The sequence below is a fragment of the Melozone crissalis genome, unplaced genomic scaffold (assembly GCF_028551555.1).
Source record: "Melozone crissalis strain CALT ecotype California unplaced genomic scaffold, PUWL_Pcris_2 ptg000029l_1, whole genome shotgun sequence".
In the NCBI taxonomy this organism is placed as follows: Eukaryota; Metazoa; Chordata; class Aves; order Passeriformes; family Passerellidae; genus Melozone; species Melozone crissalis.
This window is the reverse complement of record NW_026535807.1, coordinates 16,298,739-16,313,618: the sequence shown is the minus strand read 5'-3', so window position 1 is coordinate 16,313,618 and position 14,880 is coordinate 16,298,739. Positions and strand designations below refer to the sequence as shown.

Here is a 14,880-nt window from a genome sequence, read left to right as displayed (position 1 = left end):
ACCCAAACTACCAAAGCCCAAAGGCATAAGCTCAGAAGACTGACTCATGCCAAGAAGATTATTTTTGCACATGTTACTTGTGGAATCAGGATAATTTACACTGCTATTTCCCCTCCCCCCTCCTTTTTTTTTTTTGCCAGTGCACCTCCCAGCAGCAAACCCTCAGGTCCACACTTTCTGCAGACTATTTGCTTCAAAATGCACAAAAATTACTCTTCCAGCCAGCAATGACAGATCTACTTGTAAAAAACTGACATGCCACTCCTCACTTGTAGTAACTAAACCCCAGGTATAAGCAGCATTTTTCACCTATTTTCCTTCTCTGGAGGATTATCAACAAATTTCAATTACAGGAAAAGTAATTAAAGCTACTCAAGAATAAAAAAAGCTTGCCTAGAGATCACCAAAACTTGCACAACTCAGCTGTTACCTCAGCCCTGCCTACAGGTGTGCTGTCTGCAAAAGAAAAATCCCCACCCTTAGAGGAATATTCTCCAGCCCAGGGAACATCACTGAAATCACACTTGTTTTCATTCACTGCTCTCCCTTCCACACACCTCTTCCAGACTTGTTTACAACCTGACTGGAGATTTCCCAGCTTTTCTTTTCAAATATCTGCATAAAAAAATTAGTTCACCTGTTTTTTGGATCAAGGTAAAACAAGGATTCTCTTGTTTGAGCACATGGGCCAAACATAAAAACAAACACTGAATATCAAACCCTGCAACACGGCAAAGAAAAACAACTACAGAAACAGAAGGAAAACAACAAGATTTGGGAGACAGATAATTATTTTCTGAAGCATCCATTACAATTACAGCAGTCAGTTTCATCCTAGGGTAACAGAGGTGCTGCTGCCCAGCAGATGAGGTATGAAAAAAAGTCCAGCATCAACTACATTAAAAATCCCCAGCAAAACAACAGCTTGGTATTCCTGAGTGCATCCAGCTGGGATGGATCAGGGCTTGTTAACTTCATATACTCCCAGTGACCGACAGACACAGCAACAGGATTGGAAGCAACGACTCCCAGGTGGTATTTTCTGCCACTTGTTTTTATTACCCCACACTTACAGGTTCTCATCTGATGTTGCATTTGAATTTATTTTTTTAAACAAAAGTGATTTGCTTCATCTCTCTTTACTATGAAGACAAGTGGGATGCACTAAGCAAAATATTTGCTGTACAAGATTAAAAATTAATAAGTATTTTTTTTATTATTAAATTAACAGAAAACGTTTTAACAACGAGGCATTAAGGCTTCTAATTGCTCACAAGTTAATTGCCAAAATCCCACTTTAACAGTTCCGGTTAACAGATCACGTAGCAAATTTGTTGATACTATTTTAAATATTTTGTAGAAATCAATCATCACTACACACTGTGGAACTTAAAAATCAATATGCACAACTGATAACTATAAATTTAATGAGGCATTTAAGTAACTAATCAGGGTAGCAGTAGTAGCTTTTATTATTATAATACAAATCAACAGTTTAAAAAAAATTAAATCGAAATGAGCAAGAGAGAAGTAAAAGAAATTCTGTATCTTCCACTTCATTAGATGCAACATTTCTGCTTTTATCAGGGATTTAAACGCTAAAATAACAAACCAAAGCCGCCAACGGTGATGCCTCAGATTAGAGCAACCACGATACCAGACGGCTGTAAAATCTGATTTCCCAAAACAAGGAAAAGCAGCGCAGTCCGCAGGCACGGAGGCCCCGGGCCCCGCTCCCGGCCCGCCGCAGCCCCCGGCCCGGCCGCCCCCGTCCCCGCGGCCGGGCAGGTGCAGCACCGACGCCCCCTAAAGACATCGCGGCAGCGCCGGCCCCTTCCCAACTCCATCCACACATCGCCTCGCTCCGCAGATGGAAACGCAGGGAAAAGGGAACCGCGCGCTTAAGTAGATTAAGGGCTCAGCAACTCGTTTTCTGATTATTTGTGTGATCCCGACCCCAGCGTGGGCCCCCGAACTCCGCTCGTCTCTGGCGTCGCCGCGGTGGCGCTCGGGGAAATAACGCGAACCGAAGCGCACGCAGAGCGCATCCAGCGGTGCGGGCAGGGCAGGGGAGGCAGCGCCGGGCAGCCCCCACAGCCCCGCGGGCAGCGCTGCCCCCATCCCGGCTCCACCTGAGGGGCAGCGCCGCGACCACCGCCGGCCCCGGGGGAGGGGAACGGCCGCCCCCCCACAAGCACAGCACAGCCCGGGGTCCGGCGGGGAGAGGAGGGGGCGAGCGGGGCGGGGGAGGGATGCGGCAGCACCTACCCACGCCGTATTTCTCCTCCTCGGTGGGACTCCACATGCTGCCGGATGGCTCGGCCGCGGCCGCCGGTCCCCGGGCAGAGCGCGGCGGGCGGGCGGGCGCCGCTCATCGAGCGGGGGCGGCTTCTCCTCCCCCCGCGCTCAGCGGGGGCGCCGCGCCGGCAGCCCCCGCCCCACGCTCCGGCCGGGGCTGCCCTCAGGGGTCGCTTCGCCGCTGCCGGGGGGCGGGGGGAGGTCGCCCCCCGCCCGCCCGGGCGGTACCGGCCGCCGCGCCTCTCCCCTCCGCGGCTGCTCGCCGCCGGCCCGGCGCCTCTCCTCGCGCGGCCCCCGCGGGCTCCGGCCCTGCCGACGCGGCGGCCCCGCGGAGCTCGGCGGCCACGGGCCCCCTCCTCGTCGTTCTGGTTCTCCTCCTCCTCCCGAGCCGCCGCTCCCGCCGCCGCCGCCTGAAGGACTCGGGGCTGCCGCGCCCCCCCTCACGCTCCCGGCGGACCTGGCGCGCACGCGCGGCTCGCGCCGCCCCCCCCCCCCCCCCCCCCCCCGTGCGGCCGCACGAGGCGCGCGCGGGCGCGAGGCGCGAGGAGGCGCGTGCCCTCTGAGGGCGGGCAGGGAGCGGCCGGTGTCGGAACACCCTCACGAACCCGTCCCGTCCCCATGGCCGGCTCCATCCCCGGCTCCATCCCATCCCCGCCGCACCTGCCGCCCCGAGCGGCTCCCGGGAGGCCGGCCCGCAGTGCAGCACCGAGCCCGGCCGTGTTGGTCAGCAGCGGGGCTGGCCCGACCCCCGCCCAGGGGTCCGGGCTGCCGGCGCCACGGCCCCGAGCCCTGGCAGCGCTCACCACAGGCACCAGCAGCCTTTAGATCAAAATTGGGCTCATACTCTGTTTTCTTTTCTTGTCGGTAATAATCTCCGGAGCTTCTAAATAGCTGGCGAAATTCACGTGGTTTCCACAATGAACACGTAACCAAAATGGGAAAGAATCTTTAGATTTCATCTCTAAGTTCAGCTTTCGCTTCCTTCCATAAAAACTGAATTTGAATTCTTCACAGCAAAGGAAAAGCTGAAATAAGTTATACAAACGTTTTCCTACAGCTGAAATTTTACTCCCTGCAGTATTCTGACGGACCAGTGCCCTTGCCCCGGTCAGAGCCTCTGCAAAACCACTTTTATACAGCCTTTTCAGAAACCTTTGTAAACAACTTGCTTGATGGGAAGTTTTAGGATTGCATTAAACTTTTTAACAATATAACTTCAGATGTACCCAACACTTTTAATAGAATATCTGTTCTCTGATTATATAATAAAACAGAATGAAAGTCATCAACTTGCACTACAGAACTTGGGTTGCTGTGGAAACCTTCATTATTTATTTTTTTTAACACGTGCAACTACTGTTTCCCCACCGAGCAGGGCCAGGTTTCTGTTTGGGTTTTGGTTTGGCTTTGGGATGTCGGGTTTTGTTTTCCTGTGTGGAGAGCAAACAGCAAGTGGCCAAGAACTGAGTGTGCTTGTACATTATTCATTTAAAAAAACCAACTTATTTCATCCTACCTTAATTCATATTCACATTTAGGCATTTGTATTTACAATAGCCCCGTTCCTTCCCTTCCTGAGGCACTCCCACAGCATGCAGAAATAGCTTTTTGAAGGGACAAAGCATGACAAAGTCATTGAGTTGCATCTGTTGGAGATAGGCTGCTCCAGGGTTTGAGAAAGTGTTTTTGGTTTTTTTACTCTGTATATGTCAATAATAAATACCTTTCCATCTCTTCTGAGTACTTTGGGAACAGAAAACCTCTGCAGTGACAGGAATTGGTTAATTCTTGCAGACTCCTTATTCCACAGTCTCAGCCCTTCAAGGATTCTTCTTGCTGCCAAGCTGACCAGTACTTAAACTGATATTTTTCTTGCTTAAGAAAAAAATACAGCATATTTTTTTATCAAACTACAACAATTTCTGAGTTGACTCTTCCCTTAAGGTAAACCTGGAATGAAGGTGAACTTGGGAAGGCAAGTGAGACTCTTCTAGGGTTAGATAAACTCTCAGAAGGACACCGAACCAGCTGGACAGAATAGGACCTGCAAGGACTTAACAGCATACAGATAGCATTTTATTTAAAGGCCATATGTGTGACCATGGACATACAAATGACAGCACTGGCAGGGACACACACTGATGGCACATTACCTGTATGTGAAACACAACGCATATTATTGCATGTTTATTCCTGACTCTTTTCTGCACTGCTGCTGGTGGACAGAGGGTCACTAGATGGCCATATGACCCACATGACTTCAGGAAGAAAAAAGTCAGTGTACTTACCTGTGGAGTCAGTGGCATGCAAGTTTGCCTCAGTTAAAGTTACCAAATATATTTACACCTGTTCCTCTGATCTCTGCATCCACCCCTTTAATGAGGCTCCTATCACCTGCCCAGAAATACTGATTGCTTTAGTAAACACTCTTAGCTTAAGTGTAGCAAGGAACAAACATCTCATCCTCCCAAGGAGGCAGAGCCACAAATCTCCCAGGCACCAAGCTGGAATTCAGGGTTACCCACGTGCACAGGAGAGACCAAAGCAAACAGCCACTGCTGCAGAACAACTCTTTCTGCTGCCTCTTCTCTCTCTTAACAGAGCTCACTCCTGCCAGCTTCAATATTCATACTACTGTGGAAAGCACAGGAAAAGCAGAGAACTACTGTAGCAAGCAGAAACAAGAAATTCTCAGGGTTATATGCCCCAGGGTTTTCTTTCTTTTTCTTTCTTTTTACCTGGAGCTGTTTTTGTTTTCCTTTATAAAGTCTGCACATTGAAAACACTACACAAAATTGCAATCCAAAGCCTTCTTCTAGTAAGGTTTTGTTAAGAAGTTTTAAAAATTTGTATCAGCAATCAAAATAAAATGTAAAATCTGGTGTAAATGTCAGAGCTGCTACAAGAAGAGCTTCTGTTGGTGGGCATTGTGGATCCCAAAATTAATGGTTTTCAGAGAAAAGGAGCCTTCCCTTGCAGAAGTCTTCGAGGTGCTGTTCTGTCACTAAAGTTTTGTGTTGTACTGTACTGAAATAAAGGCAAATACAAGCTTCAAGACCTTATTTAAATGAACAAGTCAAGTCAGCAGAAAAGCACTAATCTCCGAAAAACACTGTGTAAAGTTACTTAATGTCCACTGTGCTCAGGAGTTGTCCTGTCAGAGGTATTGTGAGTTGCTTATGGTTCTGCTACTGCAAACACAGTTGTCCTTATCCAAACAGAGCAGGCAGCAATGTTTAACACAGTGTTAATTAAAATACATTAGAGAGTTCATCCTATATTGTCCTGTCTTGCCATAATATAGATGTGATCTGAAAGACAGCTGGCTTGGGATTGGAGAGATTTGACACAGTTTCTTTCTCTTAAATAGATCAAGGGAACTGCACAATCCTTTCAAATGCTCTGCAAGGGACAATGGAAGGTCAGAGTGCAGAAAGCAGAGAGATTCTTACACCTCCCTGCAAGCAGCTTTCTCTGTTATGCCAGCCTTAAGGTAGCACAGAACATATCACCCTCCTGCCCTCTTTTTCAGGGAAGTGCAGCCCCACACTTTACCCTTTCTCCCCATTCTCAGGCCTATAGTTGCTGGTAACTTCCATTATTACTTCAAGCCTCTCTTTCAGTAAGATGGCCCAGGGCCCTTGCCATCAGAAAAAACCAATCTGAGATGAATCTCAACTCCCTGTGACAGACCAGACAATTTATTTAATTGCATTCCATCCTTTTCTACACCTGACTTTTTATTTTTGTTTCTTTAAAGTTCATATTCTTCCCCTGTTGTTAAGATGAATTAAGGCACTGAACAACTTTACTTTCCCATTAAATTATGAATCCCTCACCTTGCAGGGAGAAACAAAGAGATGCAAAGCAAATCACTCTATCACCATCTGTGATGACCTCACAGGTCCTTTTGAAGCATCAAGTGTTTCTACTTTATGCCTCAAAAGGGATTCTGGTGTCCCAAGAACTGAGCTATTCTTCCTTTGGTGAAGTCATCTGCTAAAACTTTTAAGCAGGAGGTCTCAGGTTTTGGTGCACAAACCCAAATTCTATTTTTTGTCCTATTGGACAGAGCCATCTCATGGATTTCTTTCTTATGAGGGATCAAACCAGCAACTTAGGAATCTAAATGCAGCAAGTGACAAATTTTGTCTTCAAGGCATCACAGTGTTTGTTCCCCACAACTTCACACACCTTTAATTGGGATGATTTCTGATTAGTGCTCAGGACTGGGGAGGATATTAAAGTCCGTTATCTTAGGACTCTTTCCAAATTCTTAATTCAGAAGGAGTTCCTTATAAACAAATCTGCTCCCAGCCCTCAACATTTCTCAGTGTGGCAGGAAGGAAGCAGAGCTCCATCCAGCAGCAGCATTGCCAGCATGCTGCTGTCACTCCATCGTTTATTCCCTATGGAGTGCCTGAAGCAGCAGCTCATGACCAACAGCAACCAGCACACATTTCACTTCACCATGTGAGATACAGCAAGCAGAACTTTCTGGGAACATCTCAATTACTATAGTTCTGGTCTTCCATTCTAGAATTTTTCTTTCATGCAAAATGGAAGTCAGCATAAAATATTCCAGTACTTCCCCTATTTTGGTGTTGTCTTCCTCAGAGCAAAGGGAATCTAAAGTTATGGGGTGCAAAAAAAGAGATGTTTTCATCTCCTTCCAGAACATTAGACATGTGGGGTTAAGCCTCACCAAATAAAACTCCCCATAAAAATGTCTATTACAACCAATTTACACAACAGTTACAAATATAATATTAAAAGTTACTTTCACTCTATTTGTAACATTGCTTGAATACAAATTATAAAACCAGAAAAAAACAGGACGTGTAGAAGAACAAATATAGATCAATGTGGTTGTGCCAGCACCTAAGTTTGTATTTTGCTTGCACAGAAGTATCTGGATTAAACCAGGAGAGAAATACTGATTTTGGTTTTTTTTCCAGCACAAAAGTAGAGAATGGACTGACTAATACCTTAATACCAATATGTCAAGTACAACTACCAAAAATTTACAGTGCAGGTGGTAATTATTTAGTCAGATGGACCTTATATAAAAAATATCACAGATCATGCTGAACAAATGTTTTCCTTGTACTAAAGAAACGGTATTTTGCCCTTCAAATATTTAAAAAAAATAATTTAAAACCTCTTGTACCATGAATAATTGAGAATATTGAGGAAAATACTATTGCACCTTCATTCTCACTTATCCTTAATGCTCTCACTACAGCAAATTACTTATTAAAAGGGTGAGAAATCATAGAATGTTAATTAGCACTGTTTTGACAAATTTATACCTTTTGCTATTAATTTCTTTTAATGTTCAGGATATAAGAAACCCTATCACAAGTAATAATTAACTCCTGTCTTATTTTGTGAAATGAGAGTTCAGAAGCATTTGTGAACTCTCCTTGTGAGTACATTTTTTCTGGGTTTTTTTTTTCATTTCATTTCTGACCTTATGCAATTCTTATAATTTATGTATTTATTGCCATGGAAGAGATGTCTTTCATGCTAAGAAATTTATACTATTGAAAGACAACATCAGAGAAGCGGTTCCATCACTCATGGAAATGAGCCTGTTGCTGTTCCAGAGGCTGATTAAGTGATTTGAGCTATCACACAATCAGCCCTCGGCCAAATCCCTAGCAGGGAGGGCAGGGTTTGGCTGGGGATTTCTAAGTGCTCTTTCTGATGTTCCGGCTTTGTTTCAGGGGCAGCAGAGCCTTGGTTTGTGCCCAACATCCAACACATCACGGGGAACGAGCGCTGAGCATCCCGGGGCGCTGCGCTGCCGTTTGCGGGCGCTGTGCGTGTGAAGGGACAGAGGTGTCCCGCCCGGCCAGGCTGAGGGCAGGGCAGCGACCCCGCGGCCTTCCCGTGCTGTCCCATCCCGTGCTGTCCCCTCCCTCAGCGCCGCTCTGTCCCGCACTGTCCCATCCCGCGTCATCCCCTTCCTCGGCGCCGCTCTGTCCCGCGCCAGCCCCGCCGCCTCAGGGCCGCTTTAAGCCCTCGCTGGTGCCCTGAGGAGCTCGGGCCGGCCTCTCCGCTCCCGGCTCCCCGCCCGCTGTCCCTGGTGCTGGAGCCGCAGCCGGCCGGGCCCCGCTGGAGCTCGGAGCCTTCCCCAGCAGCGGAGATCTCCAGCCGAGCTCCCCGAGCGCTCCCGGCAGAGCGGGAGGCGCCCCCTGCTCCGCAGCCCCGGGCACCGGGAGCAGCCACGGCTCCGGCCGGTCCCTCTGCAGGGAGGAGCTCGTGATCAGGGAATAAAACCAGCGCTAACACAAGCAATCGGTAAAACTGGAATTTAGAACTGCTGAGATGGATAACTTGTAAAGTCATGCTGGGCCTATCTGGGTTCATCCCAATTTCCCTTGTGGGAATGCTGGGGCACACAGTGTAGCTGTGGGCACAGCTCTGCAGCTCAGCTAATGATTACAGAAATATACAGTCCCAGCAAGGTGCTCAATAGCCCAGGAACACTGTTTAACATTTCTGACTGTTTTACTGTCCATACTAATTACATATTTATATTTGAAAAGCAAACATTCTATGTGTTTATCTGTAAAATTATTTTGATTACTTTTTGCTAGATAAATCCATCCTTGTACTTATATACAGTCAAAACAAACAGTACATTTTTATAGTAAAAGAAATAGAGTATTTTTATAGTATATAAATATTACAAATCTTAAAATATTTAATTTTGTTAAGATGGAGACAATTGAACTGTCATTAGTTTGACAGTGAGCCAAATCAGGTTTCCAACTCCTAGTTTCATGTGCCCAGAGTGACAAGTAGCTGACAGTTAAGTGTTCATATAAGCTTCATATTCCAAAATTAATTTGAAATATATCCTTGTGAAAGGCAGTACTGAATTCCAATGCTGAAGGGATATATTCTATATGTGTTCCCAGCATGCCAAACCACTTCAGTCTCCTATAAAGCAGACTTGAAATTTTGTGTCATGCATGCCTCAATACAGCGACATCCAAAGACACCCACGCGTGCCACTCAGGTTAGCTGGGGGGGAAATCTGACAGGAATTTATTTTAAGAGCTTTGACCTACGTAATGAAACCAAATCTTCTTGAGCAGAATAAAAGAAAGCAGAATATTTTGTTACCTGACACAGCAGAACAATGAGTCAATTGTAGCAATTCTGCAGACTGGCATGTCCCTGAGTAAAAAGGATGAAGTTACTGTAAATCCATCCAAACACTCACATCCAGCTCTGGGAGTGAATCAGCACAAAGTGACCAGCAGCTGATTCATCTAAATAACAAAAGCCCAAACACCTCAGCTGTCCCCACATAGAAGTAATCAATAATCACACAAATTCACTCTCCTGCCATAATGTACTACAGCACAACTGGCCAAGAGCTCTTAAATACACCCAAGTGGTGTCTTCTGCTGAGGAGCAGAGGAGTGACACCCACACATCTCCATGGAGTTGAATAGTCCCTTTTTTCCTTATCACTTCCTGACCCCTCAGCAATACAATGAATGCAGTTGTGAGAGTTGCTCCCTGTGCCAAAAGGACAGGGGTTCAGGAGCCCCAGGCAGTGAGCAGCTCCAGGTACAGCCCAGCAGTGATGGATGATGCTGCCTGGCTGCTGCAGACACACACACTGCTCATTCCTGTGAGGCACCTTCCTGAAAACCAGCAAGGAATGTCCTGGTGCCTTCAAGTGACTGAGTCAGGTGATTGAATCAGTCAGCAGGAGCACAAACCTAAATTAGACAGGTGGTATCCACATGGGGAAAAATTGTCATCTAAGATTGCTTTGTGTAGAGGTGAGGATGTGTCCTGATCTCCTGTAAAGCTGTGCAATCAAATTGTAATTCTTTATGTTCTGTTAACATACTAAACAAACAGCAACACAAATCAACATAGCTGCCAGCAGGAGTGCAGAGCTGTCCCCAAAAGCCCTCCCAGAACCATTCCCTCTGAGGGCAGGCCACTGAGAGAGGGAGGTACATTCACATTATAAAGCACTCAGTGACAGGCAGAGGATGTCACACACATGGAAAAAACCAAGGAAAGCAGTTTAAAAAGATCCCTCAGAGACCAGCTATGACCCAGGTACTGTTCCAGCCACAAAAATGGAAGTTTGCAGACATTTTTAAATCCATTAATTCCTTCAAAGTGAAGGGAAGGCCTGGAGAAGTGTCTGCAAAAGCTATTTTTTACAGACACACTTTCACCTACAGTGTGACACAGATTAAAGGATGGATTCAGTAAGAAATATATTTTTTATATATGACTCATTAATTATCCACCATCAGGTGGAAGACCACCAGGGTTTGGACTGACTATGACCACTGCAACTGTCCTACAGACAGTGAACAACCTTACATATTTATTTAGTATTATTAAACCCAGCAATCAATATAGAAATAACATGCCTTGCAAGCAAAGTGCAAACATGGACTGCAAACAGACCTCTCAACTAATTGAACCTGCTCAGATTATGAAGATAAAATTCAGACAATTTTTAATAATTAATTTTTTTCTCCCTACTGGTAACAGAGAAGGGTCTCCAAGAGTTTACACTCAGCACACACTGCTACCAATGTGCTACTGGTTAGAATTAGAAGAGCACAGATTCTGATGCAGCTTTTACCTTTTCCTATTCATATGAAATCTTTTGGCTTCTGGTGCCCCTCTCATTCCCCACTGCAGTTCAAAATGCTGGATGTTCTCAGGGTGCTTGGCCATGTCAGCTTGAGCTGCAGCAGGGCAGCTGCTCCCTGTCCCCTCCAGACTCAGCACAGGGTGAGGATTGCAAGCTACTGGCTGGAGGAGCTGAGGGCAGGATTTCCAGAATCCAGGTAATCTTCCATTAATACTAATTCCACTGCAACCTGCTAAAATCTGTTCTTCACCCACTGAAAGAAATTCCCTGTTCCTTGTGAGTTTGTTTGGAACTCATACTAATTGTTGCAGTTTGCAAACAGCTCACCACAAATAATGAAAAAATATAAGTACCTTTTATTAGATCAGCTCAGGTAATTTTGAGGAAAAAAATGGACACATTTTTGGGTGCAAAAGCCACTGAAGAAATAATGTTATTAAAATCACTACCAATGCACATAAACAGGCAAAGACTGCAATTTATTACACAAATATAACATTTTATAGTTGGAATTTTGCAATACGGCTTTTCCCTGAGGAGTATAAAAATATAACTAATAAAAAGAAAAATAAATAATATATAGCAAGATCATGTAAAGGAAATATTTTACTGTTGTGTGTGAGATTGCTGTCTGAATAGCTAATAATTAACCTGCATGTTTAATGCATCATTTAAAAGAACCTGATGAAAACATCTAAGGAAAATTATAATAAAAAGTGATAAAAATAAATTACTGAAATAAAGTTCAGAAATACAGATTTACTTGTGTTATGAGGCAAAGAGAACAAAAATGTGAGCAGCATGGACAGAACAGAATTTGTCTGAGATGAAATAATTTTGGAGAATGATGAGCAAACAAATGAGTTTGCTCAAAATTTTCAAGAGCATTTTAATACTGGATTTAATGAGAAAGCTTTTCAATTTTATTGCTTCTAGAAATTGTACCAGGATAGGAATTAACTCTCCATACAGCAAGGGGAAAAGAAATGCTCCTGTTGCTGGTGGCATTCACACTCTCATCAGTGTGAGAGCTGCCACATTTCTTTCCAAAACTTTTAGCCAGTTCTCATCAAGTGACACCAATGTGGAACCACTGGGATCCTGATTTGCAACAACAAGAGCTGACCAAACAACCTTGGAGCAAATGCAGGTAAGATGATTCAATTTAAATTAAGCAGAATGGTGAACAAACATTGGGCTCAGTCTTGACTTTAGAAGAATCTTTGAGTAACTATGGTAACTGTTTACTGAAAATAATTGAACTGAAAAACTTTTGAAATTGAACATGAAGGTTTAGAATATATTTCATTTGTAAATAGATTATATTTCTAAAATGTGGGTATGAAACAAAGAGATTTCAGTAAAACTGGGCTCCAAAGGAATAACCACTCCAAAGGAGGTTAATGGTGCAAATGAAGATCCTAAAAGGGCTTTTAAAAGTCTGAATTTGAGAGAGAAAGGTACAACTTACAACTGTAAAATGTGAAGGGAAAAAGTCAGAACTTCCAGAAATCAATCTGAACTACATCAAGGAAAGAACAATAAAATAAAAAGATTTTTCAGACCTGGTATTTTTCAAATACAAAAAATGGGAGAACATTACAAGGAAAATGAGACAGGGCTTAAAAGTAATTTAGAAAGTAAAATTCCTTTCTTTTACAGTTTTCTGTAGGGTGTGTGGCAGGTTCATGTGCTGCATGGTAAATTAACACAATTTGGTGTCCACATGGAAAGATTCATGGGGAGGAGGCAAAGGTTGAAGAGTTCAACACAACTGGCAACAGCCTCTCTATGGCTCCAAATGCTAAAATATCTGATACCTTAGTGCCTTGTTCTGAAATCAGAAATTTGTTATATATTTCACCTTGACATTCCAGTCTTAAAATGGGACAGATTCCATACTTGCATTTCAAAGGAAGAACAAGTGATCCAAGCAACAACTGCATTGTTGAACAATGATCAGAAGCTGCTGGTAGATCATTACCAGTTCAGTGGCCAATAAAAAGATCTTGTCTTGCAGTAAAAACTCTGCCTTCTATTAGATTGCTGCTGTAATAAAATAAATATTTTATTCAGAGCATTTCCCCTGTCACAGACATCTTTTATGAAAAATCCTTTCCTTAGGATTTTTCCTCCTGAGAAGCTGACAGGCCTCAGGAACAAAATGTGAACAATGGTTATCTGCTGCTGTGGAATGCAACAGGTGCATCTGTGATTGGCCCATGTTGGTTGCTTCTAATTAATGGCCAATCACAGTGAGCTGGCTCAGACAGAGAGTCCAAGCCACAAACCTTTGTTATTTTTCTTTCTATTCTATTCTTAGCAAGCCTTCTGATGAAATCCTTTCTTCTATTATTTTAGCATAGTTTTAATATAATACATATCATAAAATAATAAATCAAGCCTTCTGAAACATGGACTCAGATCCTCATCTCTTCCCCTATCCTAAGACCCTGTGAACACAGTCACATTCCCCCTGGTTTTTTTACTAAATGAATTTATCACCATTTTCTTTTGGAGAGAAGAATAATTACTACTCATGTAACCATGATAAAAGCAGACAAGAAGTAGCATAACCTGCCTTTTTGCTGCTGTAACCAGACAGAGATTAGGCCCAGGAGCCAAAACATGCACCCAGAATGAACATTAGGGAGCTTGTAAGGGAGCTGCCTTGTTCTTCCCAAACACAGAACATGACTGATGCAAATAATACCCTCTCATGAATACTTCTGGAGAAATTTAGCACAATATTAGGAAATAATTCTGAAGTAAATAAACTGTCTTCTGATCACAGCCAAGAGCAGTTGCAAATTTTTCTTAATATTACAAATATTATACTAGAAGAGATCCTATAAAATGAGAGTGAACTACAAGAAATCTGTACACAGTGAAGTTGCTTACAAAGATAAACAGAAACTAAGAAGTGCCATTTTTCTGTTTTATTCTAAATACATGTTTATGGGAATTGCAGCCACTTGATTCAGAGGGCAATCAAGGCTATGTGATTCACTCGAGCAAGCTATAAAATAGTGATGGATCCTACACAGGGAACTTTGCATTCCAAAGATGTGAGGCATCTGATAAACTCCAGGAAATTATTTCCATCAATTCAGACCTCTGCAATGCACAGATGACTGATTTCTCTAGGATTATTTGCTAAAATAATTTAAAAATTATATTTACAATAAATATGAATCATAGGAGGTTTTCCACTAAATTCCATCTAAATGTCTTAGGTAAAGTGCTTTTGGGGCAGAGGTATTGTAACACTGAAAAACATAATGGTAATTGTCACTGCTAAAATCCCATTGATGTGTGGCCTGGGCATTCCTGATCTAATGCAGATGAATACAACACCCTGGAGATCTCACCACTGGTAGCAGCAGCAGCTCAGGCCAGATAACTCAAATAAAGCAGCCAGAGCCTGATCAGCTCCATAACTGAGCACCACAAACCTCACTCTGCTCCAGGCCTCAGGGAACTCAGATGGATTCAGGGGCTCAGATGGATCCAAGGGCCACACAGAGCTCAGATGGATTCAGAAGGAAAGGAAACATTTCCCTCTAAGAGATTTGCATGAACCTAATCCCACCACAAAGTTTTGCATCCCTCTCACATTGCAGCATACTGTGCCAACTTCTGATGTCCACCCTTGCCCATGAAGAAAACAGAAAAGGTTCAGGAAAAAGAGCCAAAAGAATATAATCTGAGATCTGGGGAACAAAACACCTCCTAATACAGAGATTTAAAGAGATCAATCTCTTTAGCTCTGTCAAAGAGAAGTGTAAGGTCTGATATGATCTGTCTATAAGCACATACATAAGGAGTTTTCTGATTGCTCTTCAAATCTAGCAAAGGCTCAAGGCTGATGGACTGTTCACACTGGAATAGCTGCAGTTTGTTACCCATGGGAATAAGCCAGCACAACTTAC

General features: G+C 43.8%; 1 protein-coding gene across 6 annotated transcripts in view; it reads right to left on the bottom strand.

Annotated features, from left to right (window-relative positions):
* The window catches only part of DOCK3 (dedicator of cytokinesis 3), a 185,773-nt gene extending 183,416 nt beyond the window's left edge, over positions 1–2,357 (bottom strand). For all 6 annotated transcript variants that reach the window (XM_054281259.1, XM_054281253.1, XM_054281254.1 and 3 more), the window contains exon 1: positions 2,269–2,357. In XM_054281259.1, coding sequence (XP_054137234.1) covers positions 2,269–2,305 — 37 coding nt within the window. In that variant the 5' untranslated portion in view covers positions 2,306–2,357. The remainder of the gene's footprint in view (positions 1–2,268) is intronic.
* Positions 2,358–14,880: the final 12,523 nt, after the last annotated feature.